A 27325-nucleotide genomic window follows, 5' to 3' on the forward strand; every position below is an offset into this window, starting at 1 on the left:
ATATGTGTATCACACAAATAAGCAGTTCAAATTTAGTATAAGAACTGTTAGAGACTGTTTGTTTACATTTGGGCACTACTCAAGTATACATACACTGTACGTATGTACATACAGTTGATACTGTACCTGAAAATGACATTATATTATTATTTTTGCTTTACCAGCTTTCCTTTGGTATTAACTGCACTATTGTGCATGTACAGCTCCATCACCTCCTAGTGACGTCATTACTACTGACATATGCATTAATGATGCTGCTATATCATGGAATGCGTTCCATTTTTTCTCACTGCGTGGAAGAGTGACATATTCTGTTGTAGTAATATCATCCCCTGATGGAGTGATGACAAAGACAGTGACTAACACCTCCTCCTTCAATTTCATTGGATTAATGCCTGATAATAGATATGAAGTTAGTGTTGCTTATGGAACCCATGCTGGTGTGGGGGAGGCTGAATTGATGATATTAAATATTCCTACTGTGGAAGATGCTATACCTAAAGGTGACTATTGTGAATACATTATTATGTATGTATTTATGTGGTCAAGCGTTTACAAACATGGTGTGAGTAATGACTGAACAGTTTAAATTTAAATATTTCAAATCACATTAAAGACCTTGTAAGGGCATACTGTAATTTATCATTACAACTGAATTTTTTAACTATAAAAAGTACAGTGTATGTCTACACATATGAAATGTACGTATCATGTACGTATTTGGATTAATAATGTCCAAGTAAAAAGAGCTAATAAAACAATCACCGTATGTCGTTTTTTTTTATTTATTAAGGCTTCACAGCACAAGTACTGAAAGTCTGCTGGACACATGGTCCTACATCCTGTTTTAAGATGTTCAAAAGGTACAGAAATGAGAAAGAATTGATGATTGAGCCTTTGTGAATTAATATTGTTTACACTGAAGTTAAAGATTTTATAACCCAATGGTCTTGATAATTAAAAATAAGTATTTTTATCTCAAGGACGAAAATGTTCAATGTTTAAATGTGACCCAGTCTGGGAAAACCAGCCTATTTAAAAGTATCAAGAAACGCTGGTTTTAAGTATTTGATCTGTTGTAGCTTGCCAATGGTTGAAGCTACGTATGTGTACCAAATTTCACACATTTTACACTTACCTTCCAGAGCATCCACTGTGCAAGTAGCCAACAACTAAGTTTCCCGCCATTTTAGAAAGTTTTTAAACTGTGGTTGACTGTATCAGGCGAGCTCCAAAAGGAGAAAGAGGTGGGGGCCTGGAAGGAGGGAAAAAAAGCTTTTCAAAAAATTCAAAAGTTATTGTTGTTGTTAGCTATTATTGTTATTATCTACTTTACCAGTTAGGCACTGGAGGGTGTACACAGAAGGCAAAGCCTGTTCGAGGTGTTTACCCATAGCCTAGGAGCCTAAGCGAAAATCTTTGAGTTAAATATCCTAAAGTGAAACGGGACAAATACCTAGAAGGGGTGAAAAAAAGCCAACCCCATCGTGACTTGATCCGCATGCCACCCAAGCGTAGGGATGAATTAGGCAAAGTTATGGGCCATTCAGGTCTCAAAACTGGCTAAAATGAAAGGACATTCACAGAAGAGGTATTTATTCAACACCATGGAGCTGTACAGCCACATACAGCCATCCCCAGGCTAACCAGAGCTCCATTATAAGGCCCCATACCGCACGTATGGATCGCCACTGGGCTTGTGAAAAGCAGCCAGCAAAACCAGACCACTTGAGTCTAGCTGATTTTGACTGTGAAATTATGTAGGTAGTCTATTCATGTAGCTTTGTGGTTCAGAGTGAAAATTCTAATCTGCTGACATGGGTGATAATACTGGTTTTCCCAGACTGGGTCACAAATGCTTTTAGAATTAATCATTTTCTCATTTTAATCAGTTCTATCTAAAACACTAAAATTAATAATTATTAGCCATTCATAGCAGATCTTATTTACAAGACTAAAATCACTTTTGCATGGCTTGTAAAATCCAACCAGTATTTTAGCCCTTTGTACGTAGCTAACAAGTACATATGTGGTTGTTGCTAGTGGTATTTATTATTCTAAATATATAGCCTACTGTTTAAATGTTCAGTTAAAGGTTAGTTGCAGATTAACTGAAGCATTTGTGCAAACAGCAGAAATGAGTTTGGTAAAAATATTGTATGCCAAAACAGCTAAGCAGAAATGGCTGCAATATGTTAGTGTTAATGAGATGATGTAGTGATGGTGCCACCTTTAATTCATAACTTTTACACTCTAATATTTTTGGATTTATAGTCTGTGCTTCAGCCACTGCAATGCTCAATTTTTTTGTCCATTATGCTCAATATTTAAACCTCAGCTCCTATGTTTTACTAATAAGTTTTCACTTTATGGGTAATGATAAGCAGCATAGCATAGCAAAAAGTATAATCGGTGGATCCCTAGCAGAAAGATTGCCAAAAAGAACACTGGTTCATTAATGTGTGGACAATGCCATTTTATGTGCCAATGTAGGAAAACTTTAGAAACTGTGTAAGTAAATTACTGCAGAGCACACAATTCAGTTCCTTGTTCATAGGTGTACATACTGTTACCTGTAAAGCAGGGTCGGAGGAAGCAATTCTAAAGTGGTCAGGCCAAGGAGCAGGCACTTGCGCGCTTTGTTGTGTGAATGCAATAGGAGGTCTAGAGGTATGCTTAACCAGGAAAATTTTCAAAATTGCATGCTCTGAGTTTAACTCTGAGACTATTTTCAGCTGTAAATTTCCTAGCAAATTATATTTGTGTGTGTTATTAAACTCACTGCATGTCACTACATCATGCGTTCACATTAATTAATTTACATTACACAGTTGTAACACATGTAAATACAGTGTTGTTCCCTTTTGTTATAGCTACTATACAAATGCAGCACGAATCTAACATTGGAAACTGATAGCTATATAACTAATTTTAATGTGATGAAGTCACAACTCAGTGAATAGTTAGCTAGCTATGCACTTAGCTATTTGCTTAATCTAACCCTATCATGCTATGCTGTAGTGCTCATATATTCATCCTATTATGTGCACTTCCATGCAAAGCTATATTTATATTTCGTTTTTGCTTCATAAAGCGGTTGACAAATAAATCAGTAATATGTGAGTGCTCTATTAGGTTTACTGTTCTATAGGAGTGTTTCGATCTTTTTCCATGACTGATTGTCACAGAGAAGGATTTAACAGCATGATGTAAGTATTCTACTGGCATTATATCACAATGCTTGCATGATGTTTTGAGCATCTATCCATGGCACTCCCATAAACACACCAGCATAATCGACCAGTGCCTATCAGCAACTGTAATGCTGAAAAAGTGGTCAGGCTATGGCCTGACTGGCCGGACTGCTTCCTGCGGCCCTGTAAAGTGGCTGTTAATACGTATTTTCTTTTTTAATCATATAAACTACAGAAATGTGACAGTGTGGGCCTTGTAGGCTACTAGAAATTGTATATCCCTTCGCATCAATAGGGGCTGTGTCCCTCTTGTACTGTACAATAAAATGAATAACAGATCCAAGGCTTTGTCAAAAGAATTTTTGCAAAGAAACTCAGTTTAGAAGACAGTTCTAGGTGTTTTTTGTCGTTTGTTTGAGTTATGGTTCCTTAGCAATAAAAAGTTGGTAATTAATGAAGCATAAAAAATACATTGAATTCCTATAAAATGCTATATATGAGTGTTATATAATTCAAAACCAATAGAAACTGGTAGTATCATATATATATTAGGGATAATTAGTAACTAGGTGTCTGTTTTTTGGAGGTACAGTGTAGCTGAACATCAATGAATGGGTATCCAATCTTTTTGATTACGTGAGCATGTCTTGGTCCTGAGGGGGTCAGATAATCAAGGGAATACTGTATGTATGTGAAGTGTACCAATAAAGTCTATTTATTTAACCCTTAAACCTGCATAATCCAGAAAACTGGATTATTGTATGCCTTGCACAAAGCGCTGTAACTTTTGAAGCATCAATCCTATGGCTATGCAATTTACGTATTCTAATTGTGATGTAACAAGGATTAAATGGTGAGGCCTAAACTAGCCGTGAAAATAACTTTTTGGTAAGGAAACACACAAACCCTTTACATACCTTTACAAAATGGTTGATAAATCGATGGTAGTTGCTTCTACGTATCACCTTGCAACAACTTCCAATTGATTCATCGTGAAGTTTTTTATCAGGCCATATATGACTCACGTAAGTACACCCACAATCAAAATTAAACATGTGGCAAGAAATTTATAACATGGAGATGCGACTCATCGCTGTTCATCAAGGGGTCTGCAACAGGGGTGAATCTTGGACGCCTATCACCAGAGATCTGCCTATCACTATAATCTTGCTTGAAATCCAAGATCCAAAATCCCAACCAATAAATATTTTCCGATTATTCCGTAAAATAATGTAACATTTCCGTAAATTTACAGAAATTACAGCCACATAATTTTACAATGGCAATCTTGTGCTACGATTAACGTGGAGATTGAAAGCTCTCTACGAGGCTCAGTAATAGATAAACTGCCTGAGTGTAACAATGACACTACAAGCATGCGAGTGGGGAGGACTCTGGAAGGAAACAGGCAATTTGTAGCAACCAAGATGAGAGTTCAGCAAGTGGAAGGCAGAACACTCATACAGATTAGGTGTTGTTTGTCGTTTGTTTGAGTTATGGTTCCTTAGCAATAAAAAGTTGGTAATTAGTGAATTATGAAATACATTGAATTCCTATATATGAGTGTTATACCAATCAAAAACTGGTAGTTTCATAATACAGTATATATTAGGGATCAGTAGTAACTAGGTGTCTGTTTTTTGGAAGTAGCCGAACATCAGTGAATGGTTATCCAATCTTTTTGATTATTTGAGCACGTCGTGGTCCTGAGAGGGTCAGATAATCAAGGGAGTACTGTACGTATGTGAAGTATGTCTATTTATTTAACCCTTAAACCTGCATAGTCCAGAAAACTGGATTTAAACTTAATAAATATGCATGCCTTGCACAAAGTGCTGTAACTTTCCAAGCTTCCATCCTATGGCTGTGCAATTTATGTTATTCTACCAGTGATGTAACAAGGATTAAATCGTGATGCCATAACTAGTTGTGAAAATAACTTTTCGGTAAGGAAACATGCAAGCCCTTTACATACCTTTACAAAATGGTTGATAAATCGATGGTAGTTGCTCCTATCACCTTGCAACAACTTCCAATCAATTCATTGTGAAATTTTCTATCAGGCCATATATGATTCACGTAAGTAAACCTACAATTGAAATTAAACACATGGCAAGAAATTTAAAACACGGAGATGTGACTCGTCGCTGTTCATCAAGGGGTCCACAATAGGGGTGAATCTTGGACGCCTATCACTATAATCTTGCTTGAAATCCAAGATCCAAAATCCCAACCAATAAATATTTTCCCATCAGTTATTTCCATAAAATAATGTAACATTTCCATAAAATTACAGAAATTACAGCCACATAATTTTGCAATGGCGATCTTGTGCTATGACTAACATGGGATATTGAAAGCTCTCTACGAGGCACAGTAATAGATAAACTGCCTGAGTGTAACAATGACACTACAAGCATGCGAGTGGGCAGGCCTCCGGGAGGAGTCAGGAAGGAAACAGGCAATTTGTAGCAACCAAGACGAGAGTTCAGCAAGTCTTAGCGCATGCACGTTGATTTGTGTTGTGTGCTTTGGCTCTCTACTTTCTAACATCAACTTTTACATTAAAATCAGGCTTTTTGGGTCATTTTTGTGGTCGTTTTATGATAGAGTGAAATTTAAGATAGAGCAGACGATTTTGCTACATTCTTGAGCGACACGGAACATCCTTGGCAACCACCTTGGCAACGGCCTAATCTCTAATGCTGTGGTACTGTGGCACCAAACATCTACTAGCGGTACTCTAAAAGGCAAGGAGAAGTTTTGTGACTGGTAATTTTGTGTTCTTCATTTGAAAACCTTGGCATAACAATAAGTCTCCAGGACCAGATGGCTGGCCAATTTCTATAATAAAATCTGTGGGTGAATTTATTGCTATCCCATTGTCCATTATCTTCAGCAAATCATTTATTAGTGGAACTTGGATTTAAAATTCTGAACTAATTGCTTTTCATAGTCCTTTTTAAGGTTGCGAGTTAGGCTTCTAAGTTGATTATTTACAGTTTTGATAGATCAGTTGGAGAACGAGTGGAACGATACTTTTTCCACAATTTGTTTTTCTGTTTCTTTAAAGAGAATACTTCAAAATTAGAATACAAACTTTTCCTTTCTCTTTGTTTATAAGTAGGAACATATTTATCAATAATATCATGAAAGATGGACTTAAACAATAACCAAGACTCATTAGTGCCAAGAGTTTCCATAATAGATACCCAGTCCACATTACTAAGAGCTTGTTTCATTAGATCAATGTTAGCTGCTCTAATGTTATATTTAAGATTATCATACTTCTTTGGTTCTGAGTAGCAAATCAAATCAAATTCTATACATATGTGATCACTATTTCCCAGGGGCGGTAGGTACACTAAATTATTGATCATATCCTGTTCGTTTGTAAAAACAAGGTCCAACAAACTGGGAGTTTCCTCTTTGTATCTCGTGGCTTCATTAATATGCTGAAATAAAAATAAGTCATCAATCGTATCTAAAAATGGTTCAATGTGACAATTATTACCAGTATCAGAGAAGTTTGACCAAGATATTGCCTTGTAATTAAAGTCACTGCATATTAACAAGTGTGTATAATTATGAAGACTGGTAAGTAAATCACAAAGGGATGCTGTGCTGGTGTCAATATTGCCTGAGGGGCTGTGATAAATGCACCCGACTAATAATGAGTCAGATCCTTGCAGCTTAACACTAAGCTTAACACTAGCCCAAACATGATCCTTGAAATGAGGTGAATTGAAAAATACTTGTGAAACTTGTTTAGTTTGTGATGAACATATATACCTACTCCTCGTATATCAGATGAGATAGGGTCATAGTTATTGGGATCAAAATTTAAATAACAATGATAACCAGGGAGGGTAATCAATGAAAGAGCAACAACTGCATTAGGTGCTTTAGGAAGTATTTCACTAAAGACAATAATGTCTAAAGGGGTGCTGCCTGCAATTTGCATTAGAAGAAGATCTCTTTTATTCAAAAATTGGTCTGCATTGGTGTACAAAACTCTCATCTTATTTTTAACTATACTGCTGTCAACAGTTTCTGTAGTGCATGTAAAGCTTTCATCAGGAAGACTGGATAGTATTCTGGACAACAGAGCCTTGTTTAAGGTTGTTATGGCTTGTTACAATCCCATTCCGTATACTTAAACCAGATTCTCCTTTTACTCGTCTTTGTTTCAGTTCATCTACTGCTTTCTTGTGTTTAACTCGTTCTAGTTTAGTTCTGTCTGGAGCAATGTAGATTTTATTGTACTGTTCGTTTTTCCTCAGAAAATGTGAATGGGCTAGTAAATAAATTTTTACCATCAATGTCTTCAAGCATTAAAAGTAGTGGCATTTGTTTGTTAGAGATCTTTGGACCCAACCTAACAGCTTTAAGTATACTAATGTCCATCTTGAAAACACTGTTACTCAAGGTTTTAAATGATTCAATGTCAGCCTTTTGGTCATTTCCCTCTGTAAAATTGTAGACAACTATATTATGCTTTCTGCGGTCTCTATCCGCCATTTCGTCTACAATGTCCAAAGCACTCCTTGATGAGGTGGATAGTAAATCTGAATTAGTTTCCATCTGATTGATGGCATCAGTAGTAGAGGATATATTCTGAATACTCTGATGTAGAGTTTGTTGTTTTGCAGATAAATCTGCAATTTTCAATGAGAGGTCATCCAGATATTTGGATAAGTCTTCCTGTTGCACAACAAAGTGGGAATTATCAGGCTTACCAAGCTTACGTATCTTGGTCAAGGAAAGTAAACAACAGCTGTTTTATACGACTAATACAATTATTAGTATCACAGTAATACGCGACATTACTTAACCCTCCAAGTGCCATAACACTACCATACACCTCATCTGATAAGCCCTCACATTTGGTGTGAATCCATGCAGCACATAGATCACATTGTACAGCCTTACTATCTGATCCTAACTCTTCTTTACACTTTAGACAACACCCTCCTGGAAGACAGTATAAGTTCTCATTTCGTTTGGTCGGTGAGACACTAAGTGGTCTCTTCTTTCTTGCTTTCTTATCGGGGGTGCTAAAGTACCACTGACATTGGCTGAATGGTAATAATTACCGTCCAGTCAGTCTTACGTCCATTTTTGGTAAGTTAATGGAGACTATAGTTAAAGATCATGTAATAAGTCGAACAACTTGCTCTCAGCTTTACCAATTTGGATTTGTACCTGGCAGATCGTGTACTACCCAATTACTTCATGTACTTGATTATTTCACTAAACACTTAGACAAAGGTTACTCTGTTGATGAGATATATCTAGATTTTCAAAAAGCCTTTGACACTGTTCCCCACCAACGCTTGATTCAAAAATTGTCTTCTTTTGGGATACATGGTAAGATGCTACAGTGGATAAAAGATTTTCTTAAGGACAGAACACAAGAAGTAGTGCTTAATGGAAAGAAATCTAATTCCATTCCTGTTAAAAGTGGAGTCCCACAGGGTTCAGTATTGGGTCCCATCTTATTCACAATGTTTGTCAATGACTTATATTCGGTTGTATCAAGTCCCGTGTATATGTTTGCTGACGACACTAAGATTTTCCATGTTGTAAGAACTAGTGAGGATTATTCATTACTACAACACGATTTGGACTTACTTTATGAATGGTCAATTCGTTGGCAACTTAAGTTCAATATCTTGAAGTGCAAGCATATGCACCTTGGACTGATGCATCACTATGAGCCATATTATTTGGATGGAACAGTTATTGACAATATTGATAGACTTGGGCATTATCTTGGACCACCAACTAAGTTCCACCTGCATACCACAGAGGTTGCTGTAAAAGCAAATCGTTTACTAGGATTAATTAAGAAATCTTTTGATTATTTAGATTCTGATATGTTGACTAAATTATTTACAGCTTTCGTACGTCCAACACTTGAATATAGTAACGCAGTATGGGGGCCTTTCTTTGTTCTTGATCAAAGGAAAGTGGAGAAAGTCCAGCGTAGGGCTACACGTTTATTGCCATCATTAAGAGATAAACCGTACAAAGAGAGACTAGCAGCGCTTCAGCTACCATCCCTGGCTCACAGACGTCACAGAGGTGATATGATACTACTTTACAAGATTATCAATAACTATTTCAATTTGAATTTTCCACTCTATATACCTACTCCGATACTACCATTACAAAGGGGCATCAGTTTAAGCTTTTCAAATGTCACTCAAGATTAAACTGTCGATCAAAATATTTTTTTTAATAGGTTAATTAATGATTGGAACATTTTGCCTGCAGTTGTAGTTAACGTAAATTCTGTAAATAATTTTATATCATTATTACACAATCACTTATTTGATTCAAGATTTACTTTTGTATAATGGTTAATTGTACTATTGTGTGCAGATTCGGTATACAGGCTGTGCCTTTACCGGTACTTTAATCATAATCATAATCATAATCATAATCGTAATCAAAGTGGAAGGTAGAACACTCATACAGATTAAAACTCCTCTACTGTAAGTGCATTTTAGTTGCAACTTCTTAACTATCAGCTATTGCATACAGTGCTAAATGCACTATAAATCTTTTGAAATCTGAGTGAAATCTTCTGAGAAATCCTGTGAAATCTTAGTGAGATCCTATAAAATTTCATTGAGATCTTGAAATCTATAAGAGATCTTGAAATCTATATGAGGTCTCAGTGAAATCATGAAATCCCGAGATCTCAATGAAATCTTGAGATCCTGAAATCTTGGATGCCACTTTTGCTTTGTTGCTGACCCCTCACTGTTCATTGCTTCATAACAAGTAAGCTACTGTACACCTGTAGTTACAGTGTTCATTTAATCTTCTCCAAGTAGCCCAGTGGACACACTTTTAATCTATGTGTATTTGTAGGCTGTAAGAATTAAGTTACCCACCCTAAAGTCGCCATGCATGCATGCCCATATTGTGTAAACACGCATTTCTGAAAAGTTCTTTGTGGGTTTTAGGGTTAAGTAATAATGTGTGCATTCATAAAAGCATTGAAGTTATGCATATGACATACTGTATGAATGTTACTCTTTATTCCAGGGGTGTTCCATCTTAGAAATGCGGTGTATGAAGCAGGATCAATACATGTTGAATGGTCCAATACCGGAAGTAGTTTGTATTGTTACAGAAGTGAGAGTTTGCATTACCTATTTATAATATCAATCCATAGACAAGTTGTTCTCAGAAGAATTTCCCATAATTGTCCAACACTAGGACGTAGACAAGTTCGATGTAGAGAAATCTTCACTGGTTTAAATGAGAGTACAAACTACACTGTTACAATAATTGCTGTTAATAGAACTGGAAATGGATCAAGTGAAACAATAAATGTTATGATGACATCCTCAGGTAATATAAGTTATAGTTGTAACACACCCATGAGGTTTGTATATATCTGATTTGTAAACATGACACCCAAGGGCCACAGGCCCAAGGATGTAGTTGTTTACAAATCAAATACAAACCAAATGGGTGTGTCTACTGATTTGTGGTATATGGGGCATGCGCAGATCAAAGGCGCCCATTTGTAACACGGAAGGAACAAGAAATCAAGGCTAATATTAGTTACTGCGGAACACTGTATACAGGGAACGATTTTACTCACTAATTACCATCTTGAAGATTAGTTAATTCATTGTTAGCGAGTTTATTAATTGGTAGCACGTTTTCCATGCACGAGCATGAGATGTGCATCAATACCATAACAATTCCAATCTATACTACAACTTTTCCCCAAGATTTTCAAATCTTATTTTGAAGCGGGGGGGGGGTTATTGGTGAACGAACATGTGGTATGCAAATAGCTACAGACCCAGCCCAGCAGTTGTACTGCTTCCCTTCTATTCAGATGAGTGCAGTGTTGCATGTTAATTTGTTCCAGAATCATTCATTTCCTTGATGTATTAGCTAAATTCATTGTCACTTCCTGTGTTGGTCTGGTGTTTGGTATTGTTTGATGTCTCTGAACTTAAGGAGATATTTAGCCATGTTACAATAATTTGTAAACAAGTTAACAACTGATTTGTATCACTGGCAGCAGCCTTTGATCTGCCCATGCACCATACTAATTTGTTTTGTATGTGTAACATATTTGCATATGTACAGTATGTGAATACATCAAGTACTGTAAGGGTAGATAGCCAACAAAGTTAACATTAAAGTTACACCATAGCCAGCATAGTTAAGAATGTACACAAACTTTAACTGTGAGTACCATTAACTACATTCTTATCATACAGTACAATACTATTGTACTGTATAGTAGGGACCACACATCTTTGCTGACAGTGAAAAGTGTCAATTTGATGGTAGCATGTGATGGCTTCCCTTTGTAACGAAAATTATCCATATTTTTCATAGTGGCTACTATGATTGCTTTTCAAACAGTTCTTGATTAGTACTGCTGTGTAACGGGCTGAAAATATAGTCATAATGAAAACACTGATATAACTGGGGCACAGCACTATTTCTTTCTGTTGATGTGATATGTGTGGATTGCAGAGGTGCTTTTTGAACAGTTCTTGATTCATAATGTAGTGCAAAGGGTTGAACATAGCTGACAATGAAGTGTAATGGATACCTCACAATAATTGATAGCTGGGGCATGGAGCCATTTCACTCTTTTGTTGTGGTATGCATGGGTTCACCAGTCATAATAATTATTTACAAAAAAGTTAGCAAACAAGTATATACACAAAAATTGGAATTTTCAACTAGAGTAGGGACCATAGTGCATTGATAAAAGAACTGACACAAGCTGGAGTAGTGCATGATATTAAAACAACAAGAAGTGTTAGGCCACTCCAAATAAATTCTCTGTTTCCCGTCCTGGACTCTGACATATTTGCATGCGGGCGGGCGGTCCATTTCCATTATTTCATTATAAGATTGGCTAACTTTTCAAGCCATTATTTGCCTGGCACAGCCAAAAAGGCTGCATAAAAGCATGCTTAAGCTTGTTCCTTCCTTTGTAAGTTGCAAAAATAACACAAACGTGAAGTTGTGCCGACTTGATAGCACTGCTGACACGTGAGCTGTCACTGTTTCAAGATAGATTTTAGTGAGCCTATCAGTATGCAAGAATAACCAGAAAATAATGGAAGAATACGGAATAATGGAATATTGAGAGATGGCAGTAACCAGATGCGGGCGGTGGACGGGAAACAGAGAATTTATTTGGAGTGGCCTTTTATCCCGACATTAGTTTACATACAATATAGCTGCTAGCTATGTACATATATGCATTGCAATTTATTTACTATCCAAGTTACAGCAATAAATGAGTGGTACCTGTAATACTGAAATTTGGGTACACTTACTTATAATTGCATTCGTATACAGTACTGTAGTTATGGCATACGTATGACCCAGAGGAAGCAATTCAATAGCCCATACATCAAACTGATCAAAGCATACATATGAATATTAGCTAGTTTTCATCTTGAAACCAAGTGCATTCATGTCAAACTGTGTCATACTACTATACATAGTTAGCATGCATAGCTTCTTCTTTATAGTACCAAGGACATGGCCAATCTGAAAAGATATACTGCAGGTGTATGCCTACAATTTTAATTATCAAAACAGCATGACAAATACTATTAGCCATTTCTTAACTGTAGACCTAACAAACAGACTAGATATTCTCCAATCTTGTCAGCAGCAAGATCTTGCATGCCAGTATAGTAGCTGGCCTCTTGCTACAGAATAGAGGCAATACAATCTGCTGCATGTGTAAGATACAAGGCATAGCCATTATAAGATCATTGCACAATTTTTATTTACAGTACAGGATTAAACGTAGTGTATACTTTCAAATTATGGGCTAATACATTTTCTTCCTCTCTACTATAAAATGGAACATTATGTGTTCTTTTTAGATTTAAAAATGATGAAAGTTTTACCAAAAATGTATGAGTGTGCAACCATGCTAGTTGTCTAAAAGTAGTAATACAGTGGATTCTGGGTCAAGATTCCTTGGCAAACACACCACGCATTAGTTACTAGGCATTCCACTCGTATAACCTGTTTGAGTACCCACAACCATTTTATATGTAACTCATGTAAAACCAAACATTGAACTCATACAACCTGTTCAAGGACCAGGTTTGTAGTTCTTAGCAACCAGTTCATGTGTGCTGCGCATTAAACTAAGCATTAGATACTACAAAATTTGACTCGACACTTTAACATGAGAACTCACCAGTTGGAGCATCGTACTCTGTAGAAATATCGAGATATAGGCTTGAGTACATTACGCATTTAAATTTTTTTCTTTCTGGCAATTCTTTTTTTACTCACCTATTATTCCCAAGATTATTCCCAAATATTCCTGGAGTAATTGTAAAAGTCAAATGTGTATGAACTCAATAATGATTACACACGCACGTGATACAAAGTGTGCAACAACAGGAATATTATCCTACACCTCCCACCAAGCATTTGGGAGGTTGTACATACAAAAATCACAAATGTTTATTTAGGTTAGCTACAGTCAATAACTACAGTCAATAAGTATCACGTCAGTTCCACGTGGGGTCTTCAATGAGACGCTTGGTTGGATACTTGACCCGTGTAGAGTGGCGGGGTGGTGGAGGAAGTGGGTCTGTGTGAGGATCTAGCGTTGTGGTACCTGACGGTAGTGGTATAGAAAGGGGGACTCTTCGGCGTAAGAATCGACGGTTTCTAACCAACACTCGGCCACTGGAGGTTTTGACGTAATATCTTCGGTTTGGTGAAATGGCTGTGATGATGCCATAGATATCCCACAGTTTGGTGCGGGGGTTTTGGATGGCGACATTAGTCCCAATCTCAATCTCAGTGAGGGGTTGAGCATGTGCATTGTAGTAGGTTGCAGCAGATCTCTGTATGGTTTCAGCTTGTTGCTCAGTCTCTTCAGCTTTCCGTTGCCACTCTTGGGAGAAAGAGCGACGATGAGCAGGAAGGGTGTCTTGGGTAGGATGTCCAAAAAGCTTTTGGGCTGGCGACACACCATCTTTTCGAGAGGGTGTGTTCCTATATTGAAGTAGGGCACGGCAAAATTTGTCATCGTCTAAGAAGCGACCATTCCATGAGGTGTAAATAATTTTTTTCATCGATTTAACTGTGGATTCAATTTTGCCATTGCTCTGTGGGTGGTACGGGGATGATGTCTTATGAAAAAAGCCCCATTATTGTGCAAACTGATTGAATTTGGCAGAAGTAAATTGGGGTCCACCATCGGACCAGAGAATGTCTGGGATGGCAGTCCTACAAAATGCTTGCCTGAGAGCTGCAGTGATTTGGGGTGTGGTGGTGTTATGTGGCATGGAGATGATAGCGGGCCAGTCAGTGTAGCAGTCTACCATAATTAGATAATCATGGCCAGCATATGAGCAGAGGTCCACGGCGAGTTCCTGGAATGGTTGGGTGGGTCTTGGTTTTTGAATGATGGGTTCTTTAGAGTTTGATGGAAGGTGATCTTGGCACTGTTGACAGGCAAGTGTGATGTTTTCGATGTCATTGTCCAGCCCTGGCCAATATATGGTTAGTCTAGCACGTTGTTTGGTTCGTAGTGCTCCTTGGTGGGCTTCGTGAAGATTGGCAAGGACTTGGTTACGCATAGTGGAGGGTATGAGGAGTCTGCACCCATATACAATCAGGTCATCGTCTAGGGTTAAGTGTTGGTGAACATTCCAAAATCTTTTGCAGGACTCTGGTAACTGTTTACGGGTCTTTGGGAACCCGTTGACTATAAAGTTTCGTAATAGCTGGTATTCCTCATCTCGTTCGGCTTCTTCGCGTAGCTTTTGCAAGCGTAAGCTTTCAGGGTGTGTGTTGATGATTGCCCTGATTTCTGTAAAGGACATTTCAGGATTATCATGTATGTCTAATTCAGCCAGCATTTCGCTTGTCTGAGGGTCATGCACCGGGTGCCGTGATAAAGCATCAGGGGCATCATTCTTAGAGCCCTTGAGCCACTGTGCAGTGAAGTTGTGCGCCATCAGCCGTGTTTTGAGTTGTTGAAGTCGGGGATTTTCGATTTCGTCTAGACGGTGGCTGTTCAGGATCGGAATCAGGGGGTTGTGATCTGTGATGATGGTGAAATGCTGTAGGCCAGTTAGAAATAGTTTGCATTTGGAGACGGCCCAACACACGGCCAGCATTTCTAGTTCCACGACGGCATACCTTGATTCAGTGTCAGTGAGGAATCTTGACCCTGCCTGGATGAGATTCCAAGTGCCTGCATTGTTTTGTTGTAGTATGAAGCCAAGGCCATGGCGGCTGGCATCAGTTGACAGACGAGTTGGCTTGTTAGCATCAAAATAGGATAGGACTGGTGCAGTTGTGAGGGCATCTTTGACTACTTCGATGGCTTGTTGATGATCAGGTGACCATAGGAAGTCGTTCTTGGTGCTGAGGAGTGGGCGGAGTGGTGTGAGTAGTGAGGCTACAGCTTGTGTGCTTGATGACAGCTGATTGACTAAGCCAAAGAATGACCGCAAATCTGTTCGGTTTGTAGGGGTAGGAAACTGAGAGATGGCATCTGTGATGGAACAGTCGACTTGGTAGCCTTGTGCTGACAGGGTGAATCCTGCAAAGGTTACTTCACGCTGATTGAATTTGCACTTCGTTGGGTTTAGGGCTATGTGCTTGTCTGCACAGCGTTGGAGAAATTGCCTAACGTGGGTAGCATGTTGATGTTCGTCACTATCGTAAATGATAATGTCGTCAACGACACAGCGAAAGCCTGTGAGTCCCGAGAAAGCCTCGGCCATCCGACGATCATAGTGTTCTGATATAGAGGAGACGCCATATGGAGCACGGAGGTACTTAAACCTGCCAAAGGGTGTGATGAAGGTGGTGAGGATTTGGCTATCTTGGTCTAATGGGCACTGATGGTAGCCTTTCATGGCGTCTAATACGGTGAAGAATTTCGCATTGGCGGCTGCAATGTCAGCAATTGCCTGTGCAGGGGTATCTGACTGGTATCGTTCTCTGCGGACGTAACGATTGAGGTGTGAGAGGTCCACACACATTCGGATTCTGTCCGTGTCCTTCTTGGGGGTCACTACTATGGGGGCACACCATTCTGTGGCAGTGGTGACTGGTGCTATGATGTGCTGCGATTGTAGAAGGTCTAATTCCGCTTGAAGTTTGTCGCGGTAGGCAAATGGAATGGATCGTGGTGTGTTGATACAAAAAGGCTTTACATCGTCGGTTAAGGAAATGTGGAACTGCTCGCCTTCCATGCTCCTGATTTGTCCATCAAAGACAGTAGGGTATTCTAATGTGACGTGATCAGCTGTGAGGGGTGCTGTGGGGATGGAGGGGGTTGGTGGCAGAGTCATTTCATGTACTTTTGGATATGTTATGGGGTTAGGATAGCAAGGTGGTAATATTTGGAGGGCCTTGCATGCCGTCCAAGAGAGGAGGGTACCCTGGATGTCTGGGTAAATGTGTACATCTTCAAGGTGTTCCGATTGTCCAAGGCGGAATTTGACTGGAAGCTTTCCTAATGGGAACATCTTGGCTCCATTTACTGCTTTGGGGATCACATTAGAAGGTGCAAGGGTGTTGATGTGTTCATTGAGGTGAACGAGTATCTCTTTCCCAGCTGCTGAGATATCAGCACCAGAATCAGGGAGAGCTTTACAGTAATAAGAACCATTTGCAGAAGTGATGTTAACTGTGATTAATGGAGCTGGATCAGAGGAAGCCACGTGGCGAATGTTAGATAGTCTTCTGGGGTGAGGCGTGGTGGCTGGGGCGGTAAAGGGACCATGGTGCCTAGCCTTGCTTCGGCAAACCTTTGCAAAGTGGCCAACTTTTTGGCAGTTAAAGCAGGTTTGATTGTAAGCTGGGCACTGGGTCCGGCCGGCTGGGTGGGTTGGAGCACCACAGCCTTGACATGTGGATGTTGGAGGACGAGGGTGCTGGTCTTGTGGCTTGCGGAGTGCGGCTACTTCAGGGTTGTAGTTGTGTAGGTGAGCATGCTGTTTTTTGGCAGCTTCCTGTGCTTGACATTTGCTGACTGCCTTAGCTAAGGTAAGGTCAACTTCTTGTAAAAGGTCTTCGGTGGTATCTGCATCTAGCAGCCCATCAATGATCTGGTCGCGAATGTTTTTGCTAGTGCAGGCATCTGAACAGAAGTTGCACGTCTTTACGAGTTCGCGAAGGGACACGAGAAAGTCATCAAACGACTTGCCCACTTGTTGTGTGCGTTTACGGAAGTGTCTTCGTTCAACCGTTTCATTGACGTGGCCATCTACGTAGCGTTTAACGGCGCGAATTATGGCTGCAACATTTCCATTTTCTTCCTCGGTTAACCCAAGGTTTTGTACGATCGACAGGGTGTCACGAGAGAAGCATAGCATAAGGGCTTGTACCTGTTTTTGTGCGTTTTCATCGGCCAGGCCGGACAGGCTGCAGTAAGACTCCCATTGTGTCATCCATGCCGCGAAGTCGGTCCCACGGTCCACTGACAGGTCCAGTTTGGGAAGGTCTCCTTGGCGGAAGGTGAATGGCATAGTGTCTGGTAGGGGATAAAATGGCAACAAAAAAACACAACGTGAACAATAATTCCGTAACCTTTCTGGGTGCCTCTTGCCGGCACTAGGGAACCTTGAGGACGGTCGGTCAGACAAAAAACGATCGTTAAGGTTAGGATTCTGACCCTGCTCGGAGCGCCATGTATGAACTCAATAATGATTACACACGCACGTGATACAAAGTGTGCAACAACAGGAATATTATCCTACAAAATGGATATTCTTCTGCAGCTGAAATTATAACCACTTGCGAGCATAAAAACTATACCCAAAGGTCGAGATACTCTAATAGAACAGTCACAACTAAATTAGATTATCTCGATCTTTTTGGCCGATTTTGTGCTAGCAATGATTGTGGATGTTCATTTACGAATTTTTCTGTGATACTACATGAAAAATGTGTGAATTCTAAATACTTATTCTGGAAGATTGCCCTATTATTCCGGAATTATTCCTGATTCTTTTTACCACCAATTATTCAAAAAATTATTCCGGTACATTGTACGCATGTCTATCTAGTAGAGCAGCTAAACAACAAATTTTGCTGAAATCGTTCACTTTGTGATAAAAATACCGAATTTTTTGTGGAAGTTGAGTAAGGTATACTAAATCATTTGAGGTACAGTGCCACGTCAAAATGATTGCCTTAGGGCATGTTTTGAAACTTTTAAACTAGGTTAAAAGCCCATTTCTAGCTGGACTGGAAACCACACAAGTGCATTCAAAATCCTTGTTTTGTTTAAAATAGCATGAATGTATCTCACATGTACAGGTGTAATCAGAAAATCTTTCAAAATGTGGTAAAATAACCTGTTTTTAAACACTTTTAATGGAACCAATTGATAAAAGTACAGGTGCGATCCAATAGAAATAATATAATTATTGCAAATCTATGGTTTCATATGCCATGACCCTCCATGCTTCTTAACATGGCAAGCTAATGACCTGGATGGGCACCTTCCTTGATTAGCTTTTGGATATGATCATCACTTGCTTGTCTATTCAGATGCAAAGTTTCAGTATATTTACTATTGAGCCAGCCCAGTGTACTTTTACGGCTTCCCTAATACATTTTCTATTGATTTTACTTTTCAAGTTCTTTGAGCATGACATGATTGGTAAGTTTAATGGCACTGTATATAGTATGAAATAGTATAAATGTTGTACCAAGTTTGGTGCTTTTATCAAAATGTGAATAATTTTTTCACTTAGCTGCTATACTAATCCTATTGAGATATGGGTGTGAGAGACACTCGACCAAACAAAGGGAGAATACACGAGCACCATACATGAGAGCAACAAGCTGAAGTAGAAGGTTTTGTTTTAATTAAGTAGGGTGGAGTCTAATAGGCAGATGTCAAAAACATGAAAACCTGTTAATTAATTAAAATTAATGGAGCCATAGGTGGTGGAAACAGGGGGACCAAGTGGACAAGTGGACAATGCTTGGAAGAAAAGATCTAGATACTCTAATAGAGCAGTTAGTTACTCTAATAAAATAGTCACCTTTGCTTTTCCTTTTAAAACTGTAAGCAGCTAAGAACAGTGAACTTGGCTCTCTGGGCTTCTAAACTATGAAAATTTGGGGGCAAGCACCCAGATCCCCAACATATCTGTTGTATGCTTCAAATTGAATTGGGTTTCATGGTCAAAGTTTGCCCCCTCACACTTTAGCCTGTTCCACCACCAGTCTCTTCAGGAGCAGTCGAAAGACACCTTATTAGAACAGCCAAAAGGGCTCCATTCAGCCTAGCAATCAGCTTTTTCCCTTTGCCTCAGTGCATAAAGTCGAGAGTTTTCCTGATGATTTAACTCAATTCCTGTGTGGCTGACTTGCACCTTAGATTTCTACTGTTGAAAGAGATTTTTCAACTTGCTTATTGTGTGTCCCTTTATTTCAATGGTCATCGCATTTTGTCCTCCATTCAATTTTCATATGGCTGATGAAAACACTGGTAACATCTGTAACATCGATTCAAAACTGTAGGCGTTTCTTTCTTGGCCACCCATAAGTTGGACTCTGATAATATGGAGCAACCAGTTTTATTGTATTTACAATGTATTAGTTTTTGGGAGTACAAAGTGGATTTTTAAAGCATAAGATTGTGACACCTATTTTTTTCATTTCCATACTGCTGCAGAAAGACTACCTCTGATGTCCATTCAATCCACTCATCCACCAATGTTATAATTTCTCAAACAATGGTTAAACTTTCCTTGTATCTCATACGTAACTGTATTCCATCAACTATTTTCTGCCCTGATGTTTTGTGCCTGTATACCTTGTTACATACACACACATATACAAAACGCATGTACATGTATGTACTTCTTTAGAAAGTGTATGTGTGTGTCTGTCTACATGTGATGTTTGTGTGCACGTGCATTTGTGTCAGGGGCATACGCAGGAATTTGAAAAGGAGTTTCCAGTGTAGCTAAATGACTGCTATATTAGAGTAGCTTATAGTTTATATTGCCTGACTGCAGTATCTCGATCTTTTCGCCAAAATCACAATTAGAACAATGCTACAAGTGTTGCTATCATCTGAGAGACTAAGATAAAAGTTTAAAATGTGTCCTGTTCCTTGTGTGTGCCCTTGTGTGTGTGCATGCGTCAGAGTATAACCAGCCAATTTCTGATGGATGGGCAAAGCTAGTATCGTGTCTATACACATATAAAAGATGCTCATGTTCATGTGAATCATTATAAAAAAATAGTAATATTATATGCACACAAGATCTATAGCTAGCTGTGCTATAATATAAACAATGCTGCTTGCATGGTATGCAAATTGATACACTTAATTATATGCTATTCTATAAGTTTTAGCCCTGGCCATGGTCTGTAGCTACAGTATCCATTGGTGATGATCGTTGTAGTTGAACATCATGTGACATCAAAATTAGTAAACCTGGATAAAGAACCAAGTATAAAAACAATTTACTTACAAGCTACAATCAAATGGAAGTAGAGACCTATGATATACTCAAAATATTTTAATAAATATTGTGTCCTAAATGAGCATGAAGGACAGGGGTGTTAATGTATGAACCAGGAAAACTTATGCAGCATGCTTCTTAGTAGGCCTGTGTCAAATATTCCAGCAAAATAGAAAGCATGATAGGCTAGCGTGCTACGCATGTCAGTATAATACTAGTATATTAGGTAGATATATCAAACTATTTAGCTTAATTCCATCGATACTCCCTAATAGAGCAGTCATTGGAAAATACAAGCAATGTAGCACAAAAATACATTGTGCATACCTCCTTTGATCAATACTCTCTAATAGAACAGTCACTTTGTACTGAATTGCTCTTATAGAGAGAGTACTAACTGATTAAAGTATTCCAAAATATGGTAAGAAATGTGTTGTTAACCTAGGAGCATAATGCAAGCAAAATGGGGGATACTGAAGGGATTCCTGAAAGCAGTTTGGGTAAAATTGGGTCAGGCCAACTTTTTAGTAACAAATTGACTGCGTTGTAACAAATGTATGCTTTGCATACATTTGACCTTCTCTCCATTCCATGTTCCACCCGACCCTCATGGCATATAATTATTATCAAGTGTATGGAGCAGAATTTGCTTTTTTGTTTCCAATGGCGGATTCAGGCCTTTGGCAAAATCATAATTCAAACAATGTGGTATGTGTGTGCTGCTGCTGTCACAGTGTTGCTTGTGCTCTGCTATGAATCTAGTGTAGCATAACTAGCATTGAGCTAGCTATACTGTGATGGCTGAGCAAAAATTGATGGCTGGGAAAGAACTGCGATGGTTGAACAAATGCCTGATCATGCCCACTCTGTGGTGTGTGTGTGTGTACACTTGAATGTGTGTGTATCTGTCTAATATGTGTGCACATTTGTGTGCATTTGTCCGTGTACTTGTGTGTGTGTGTGTATGTGTGTGTGTATGCTTATATGTATGTGTGTGTTTGTGTGTATATCTACATGAGTGCATCTCTGTGTGTACGAGTGTGTGTGTGTGTGTGTGTGTGTGTGTGTGTGTGTGTGTGTGTGTGTGTGTGTGTGTGTGTGTGTGTGTGTGTGTGTGTGTGTGTACATGTGCATGTGTGTATATCTGTCTAATATGTGTGCACATTTGTGTGCATTTGTCTGTGTACTTGTGTGTGTGGTGTGTGTGTATGTGTGTATATCTACATGAGTGCATCTGTGTGTGTACATATGTGTGTGTGTGCGTATGTGTGTGTGTGTGTTGTATATATATATCTACATGTGTGCATCTGTGTGTACGTGTGTGCATGTGTGTACATGCATAGTGTGTGTTTGTGTGTGTGTGTGTGTGTGTGTGTGTGTGTGTGTATAAAATTTTTGTGCCCATATGTGCACATAGTTTAGTGGGTGGCGATGATTGTGTGGTAGCAATAGTCTAGCCATTAGTTTATTTTTTGTATGATAACTGATGAGGTCCTGGGAACACATCTCAGTTTTTTTACTGGTTATTCTGCTATTAGTTAAGTCAACCCAGTAGTAGTAATGGAAATGTGTGGACACTGAAGAAGCGATTGACAACCTCTTACATCTCACTTATTGGGTTGAAAGCAGGAGAATTGTGCCATTATCTGTGAACCTCCTGCTGAATGCTAATCTGTGAAGTACATGCTAATCAATAAAGCAAAGTGTATAGATTCTCTGGTAACAATAAAATAGTTTGAATTTGACCGCTTTTACATTGTTCATACAGTAGCATTGCCGTATACATTGAAGACGACCAAATTCAAATTATTTATACAAGGTAAAGGCCACCATAAAGTGCTATGCAATGGTGGCATAACCAGCTGATACAGTAGGACATCAAATCTCGATTATCCAAACTCTTGATCATCTGAACAGTATAAGTGACTGTTCTATTAGAGTATTCTGTCATTAGGTGAACGTTCTATTAGAGTAAGTGTATGTTCTATTAGGGTAGTTGAACAGAACTTTCTATATAAATGAATGGGCTTCATTAATTCAAACAAATTCACTTATTTTTGTTATTGAACTGGCACACAAATGTTTGGATAGTGGAGGTCCTACCAAACTTACTATACATCACAGTTAGAGGAAACATAATACAGGTTGTCTTATACGTAAACAATTTACTTGTTTATTTGTGACCCAGTCCTACACCTGCAGATACTGTAAGTTAGTGACTACTTTATTCATGGCTATAGACTGAAGTCACCTAATTAGTGAAGTATCTTTAGTGTATCTGCAGGTGTAAATGACCTCCTTTGTTTCATTTCTATGATCCCTAATCAACTAAAAATTCCTAATTTTTACCTTGTAGTTACTTGTATATGTGACTGGATTTTGGAAAAATGATCCAAATCACACATTAGAAGTTTTGAGATAAACGGTTTTAATTCAAGTCAGCATAACTCGCCAAGGATAGCAAGCACATATGAAATTTACACAAAATAATGATGCATCAGTTTATTACCTTTCAGACCACTACCAGTACTTGTAACTGCTTGTGGAGTTTCCCACCAAATAAGAAAGAAACCTGAGCCGTTGGATGAGCAAAGTTAGTATCATGAGTGGTCACAAAGGGGTGGAGGGTGAGAGGTGGTGGATTGGGCAAGAGAAAATCTTCAAAATGGAAGCAGATCACAATTGGAGTCCAGACTCAAGATTACAGGGCTGTACAGAAAAAACACCTGGCCAACATTGTCAGGCTGTCCACCAGTAAACCACTGACTCTTTCCAAGCCAGGTCCTTCACAAGACCAGAAACCATCATTCGAGCTCTCCATGCCATACAGAAAAGACGTCTGTTAAAACCAGCCTCAAGTAGTTTGAGTAGTACTGAGGGTCAAAGGTAGTAGTACGATAGTGTAGCTATCCACTGGTGGTGTTAGTTTGATTTTGTCTGATGTATGAATTGGATCGGTTTTGTAATCTGGTCACATACTACACCTGTGGGGAAGTTCAAAATCACTGCACTGTGGTATACTGTATAAGTGATTTACTATGGTTTGTGGCTACACTTACCATACATGGTGTACAGTAACTTTATACAATCTGCAAATTATTACCTAAACAACTCAATAACGAGCACCTAAAACAACCAGATTTTACAAAACATATCCAAACCACACATCAGGCAAAATCAAACTAACACCACCAGTTGATAGCTACACTATCGTACTATTAGTTTTGACCCTCAGTACTATTCAAACTACTCGAGGCTGGTTTGAACAGACGTCTTTACTGGGTGGTGTGGAGAGCTCAAATGGCAGTTTCTGGCCTTGTAAAGGACCTGGCTTGGCAAGAATCAGTGGTTTACTGGTGGACAGCCTGATAATGCTAGCCAGAAATTATTTTGCTGTATGTCAGCCACTAAGGAGCCAGCACAGCCCTGTAATATAGTGTCTGGACTCCAAATCATGGTCTGCCTCCATTTTGAACTCTATCTCTTGTCCACCCTTCCACCCCCCTCCCACCACTTTGTGAGTACTCATGATACTACTATACTTCGCCTGTTCAACTGCTCAGATTTCCTATCTTATTGGCAGAAAACTCTACAAGCAGATACAAGTACTGGTAGTGGTCTGAAAGGTAATATATTGATACATCTTTTGTGAGAATTTCATACGCGTGCTTGCTATCCTTAGCAAGTTATGCTGACTTGAATCCTTTAAAACTGTTTATCTTGAAACTTCTAATGTACGATTTGGATTGTTTTTACATAATCCAGTCACAATTATTTACCTTGGTTGCTGAGAAGATTGCCGATTAGCTTTTGTCTCCTTGGGGATAACTCAGTAATAATGAGTAGATTGGTGCTAAAGTTTCTCAAATGCCTAATCCATCAGTGATTCTACCACTAATCACATAGTTTTCCATACATTAGTTCCAATAGTAGGGAGTGCAATTAATCCCAAATTGCATGGTTTGTTTATTGTAACTATACTGTTAATCCGACAGCATGGAGTGATTCTATCAGCAACTGATGTTACCATAGTGATAGATGCCCTATTGCATAGCCACAGTAGTATGGTTGCTAGGTAACTTCTTCTAATGTAAATATTACTTTATTGCCATAGCAATAGTTGCTAAGTGTGAATAGCCATCTGCAGTCATTATTTTTGAATTTCTGTTGTTGCTTTGTAACAGTAGCTATGATTGCCAGATTAATTAGCACTAAGAGTGGTCACTATGTGACTAGTAGACAATCAGACACATTTTCGTGCTATATATTAGGGAATAATTGTACTTGTAAAAGCCTAAATTGTGTGTGATTACCTATACTAACATGTACTGTTTCACTATAAATTGCTATCTCTGATCATTTCTTCAACTAGGGTGTAGAATATACTATTTATAACATGATTGTAACTTCATAACATTGATTTACATAAAACTTGATTATAACATGTACATAGCTTGCTCTAAGGATTGTGTGTACTAGTCATATTCCTATAAGCATGTTATAACTACATATGTATGTGTATATACAGTACTGTATGTATGTATAATGGGGTCCACAATCCAACAATCAGCTTTTACAAAATCAATCCCCCTATCATTTTGGGATGTTCATTGCAGTACCCCATTGCTAGATCCACTATGAAACCGGAGGCACAATCATTGTCTTTATGGAAATAACACTTTTAGCATCTCATAAGATGAAAAAATTTATTTTTAAAGTTTCATGCTTCACAGAAAGGACCAGATAAAACTTACTACTCAGCCAGATCTTATCTAGTAGTTAAGAAGTACCATAAATCAGAAAGTTTTGGCATAGAAATTTTTCGTCTATTAAAATTTCGACGCAACAATTTTTCGTCACTGGTATAATCGACGAAAAGTTTTTGTGATGGAATACCTGACATTAATATTTTTGTACACAAATTTTTTCTATAGTAAATAATTTGTTGCTTTAATTTTCATCAATACAGCCAGGGAAAAAAATTTTTGATGGAAAATTTTTTTTTGTGATTTACAGTATGTACAATAATAAGCAAATGATTCACTGGATTCCAAGCACAAGGGTGCTTTCTTTCAAAAGTTAAGAAATGAAATAAAAATTTTCAGCCAAGACAAGAAAAGCCAACATTTCTTCACAGTGTGTAACATTGTTGGATGCATAATCTGTCAACTCTGTTAGTCTGGAAAAGATCAGAAATTTCTCGCCATCCTGGTGGAGAGTATCAAATTAGAGTGCTTTGTTACCTGGGTTTCCTTTAGTAACACTAAAGTCCTTCCAGCAATTCTGATATCACACTGGTCATCTAAGTTATTTAGAATGATGATGAATTATGGTCCATAGCATTTGATAGTATGTAGTAGCAGTTGGTATTGCTGTGATTTCATGTGTTGCAGTACAGTATACCAGTAGCTCCACCCAGCTTGACGATTTGGTGGTGTAGAGCTTTGAACAATGTGTGGAGGTTATGGATGAAGTAATATTATTGATAACCACCATCTAGGGACATCTTTTCCATCATTCTAGTCAACAATTGATGGTTATTATGGCTGCAATAGCACTGGAAATGGCTAGAAAGTACAATGTAATTCCTTATGGCTGCAGAAAGATTTGACACTCATTACTCAGATGGTGAGAAGTGTCAGATCCTTTCCAGACTAACAGAATAGGCAGACCATGCATCTAACCATATAACAATACTGTGAAGAAAAGTTGGCTTTACTTGTCTTGGCTGGTAGGGCAGCTTCAATTTGAAAATTAACATTAGTTTCTCAATTTTTAAAGAAATACTCTTGTGCCAGCACTATTGCTGTGCGTACTATTTAACGACAATAACTCTAGACAAGATCTGACTAAGTAGTAAGTTTCATGTGGTATAAAATTATTAAAAATAAATTTTGTGTCTTGTGAGATACTAAAAATGATAGTTTTGTGAAAACAATAATCATGTCTCCAGTTTCATAGTGGATCTAGCTAGTGGTGAGTGTTACAATAAACATCCCACAATTTTAGGTGGATCAATTTGTAAAATTGATTTTTCAAATTGCAAACACTAATCAAGTATATATGTACTACTGTACATGTACAATGTATAATATGTGTATATGTTTGTTTGATATTATAGAAGAGTCATTTCTCTGGTGGATCATCATAATTGTTGTAATCTGTTTGTGTTTTGGGTGCTGCATATCATCCATAATAATTTTCTTCTGTAAAAACGTGAGAAGGACTGAAGGTACGTATACACCTGTATAAGGATGCTCACAAACTTACTGAACATATAGTACATGAGATAGAGGTACTGACCTTTGTTATGCAAAAACAAAATTTCAACTATTATTGTGAAGGTATATAACTTTCCATACCAAATCAGCCAAGAGGTGTGGCCCACCAAAGCTAGGGTGAAAAGTTGTGTAATCATTTAAAATGGTTGCTATTGACATCAATACCACTCTTTCTTGACAGCCACCTTTGATTTTGCAACTTTTTTTGTCTTGGTTTTTTTAAGGGCCATGCAGTTTAGCCATTTTAGTCTAGATGTCTACTATTTTGTATGTGTATGCCTCCAAATCTGCCTCTTGGCCTGCTTTTTGCTATCTTGTTCCTTTTCTACCAGAATAATATTGAAGCATATATAATTTTAAG

At 38.3% G+C, this 27325-nt stretch overlaps 1 protein-coding gene across 3 annotated transcripts in view; it reads left to right on the plus strand.

The window, feature by feature from the left end:
- Window positions 1-235: 235 nt before the first annotated feature.
- LOC136264411 (uncharacterized) overlaps window positions 236-27325 on the plus strand; it is a 34644-nt gene continuing 7554 nt past the window's right edge. Inside the window, exons 1-4 of one of the 3 annotated variants that reach the window (XM_066059143.1) lie at window positions 241-503; window positions 794-863; window positions 10254-10562; window positions 26805-26915. In XM_066059143.1, coding sequence (XP_065915215.1) covers window positions 830-863; window positions 10254-10562; window positions 26805-26915 — 454 coding nt within the window. In that variant the 5' untranslated portion in view covers window positions 241-503; window positions 794-829. Of the gene's footprint in view, window positions 504-793; window positions 864-10253; window positions 10563-18965; window positions 19059-26804; window positions 26916-27325 lie in introns of those variants that run through there. The other 2 variants (XM_066059150.1, XR_010705107.1) reach the window with 2 other exon arrangements.

This window comes from Dysidea avara, chromosome 1, assembly GCF_963678975.1.
Source record: "Dysidea avara chromosome 1, odDysAvar1.4, whole genome shotgun sequence".
NCBI lineage: Eukaryota > Metazoa > Porifera > Demospongiae > Dictyoceratida > Dysideidae > Dysidea > Dysidea avara.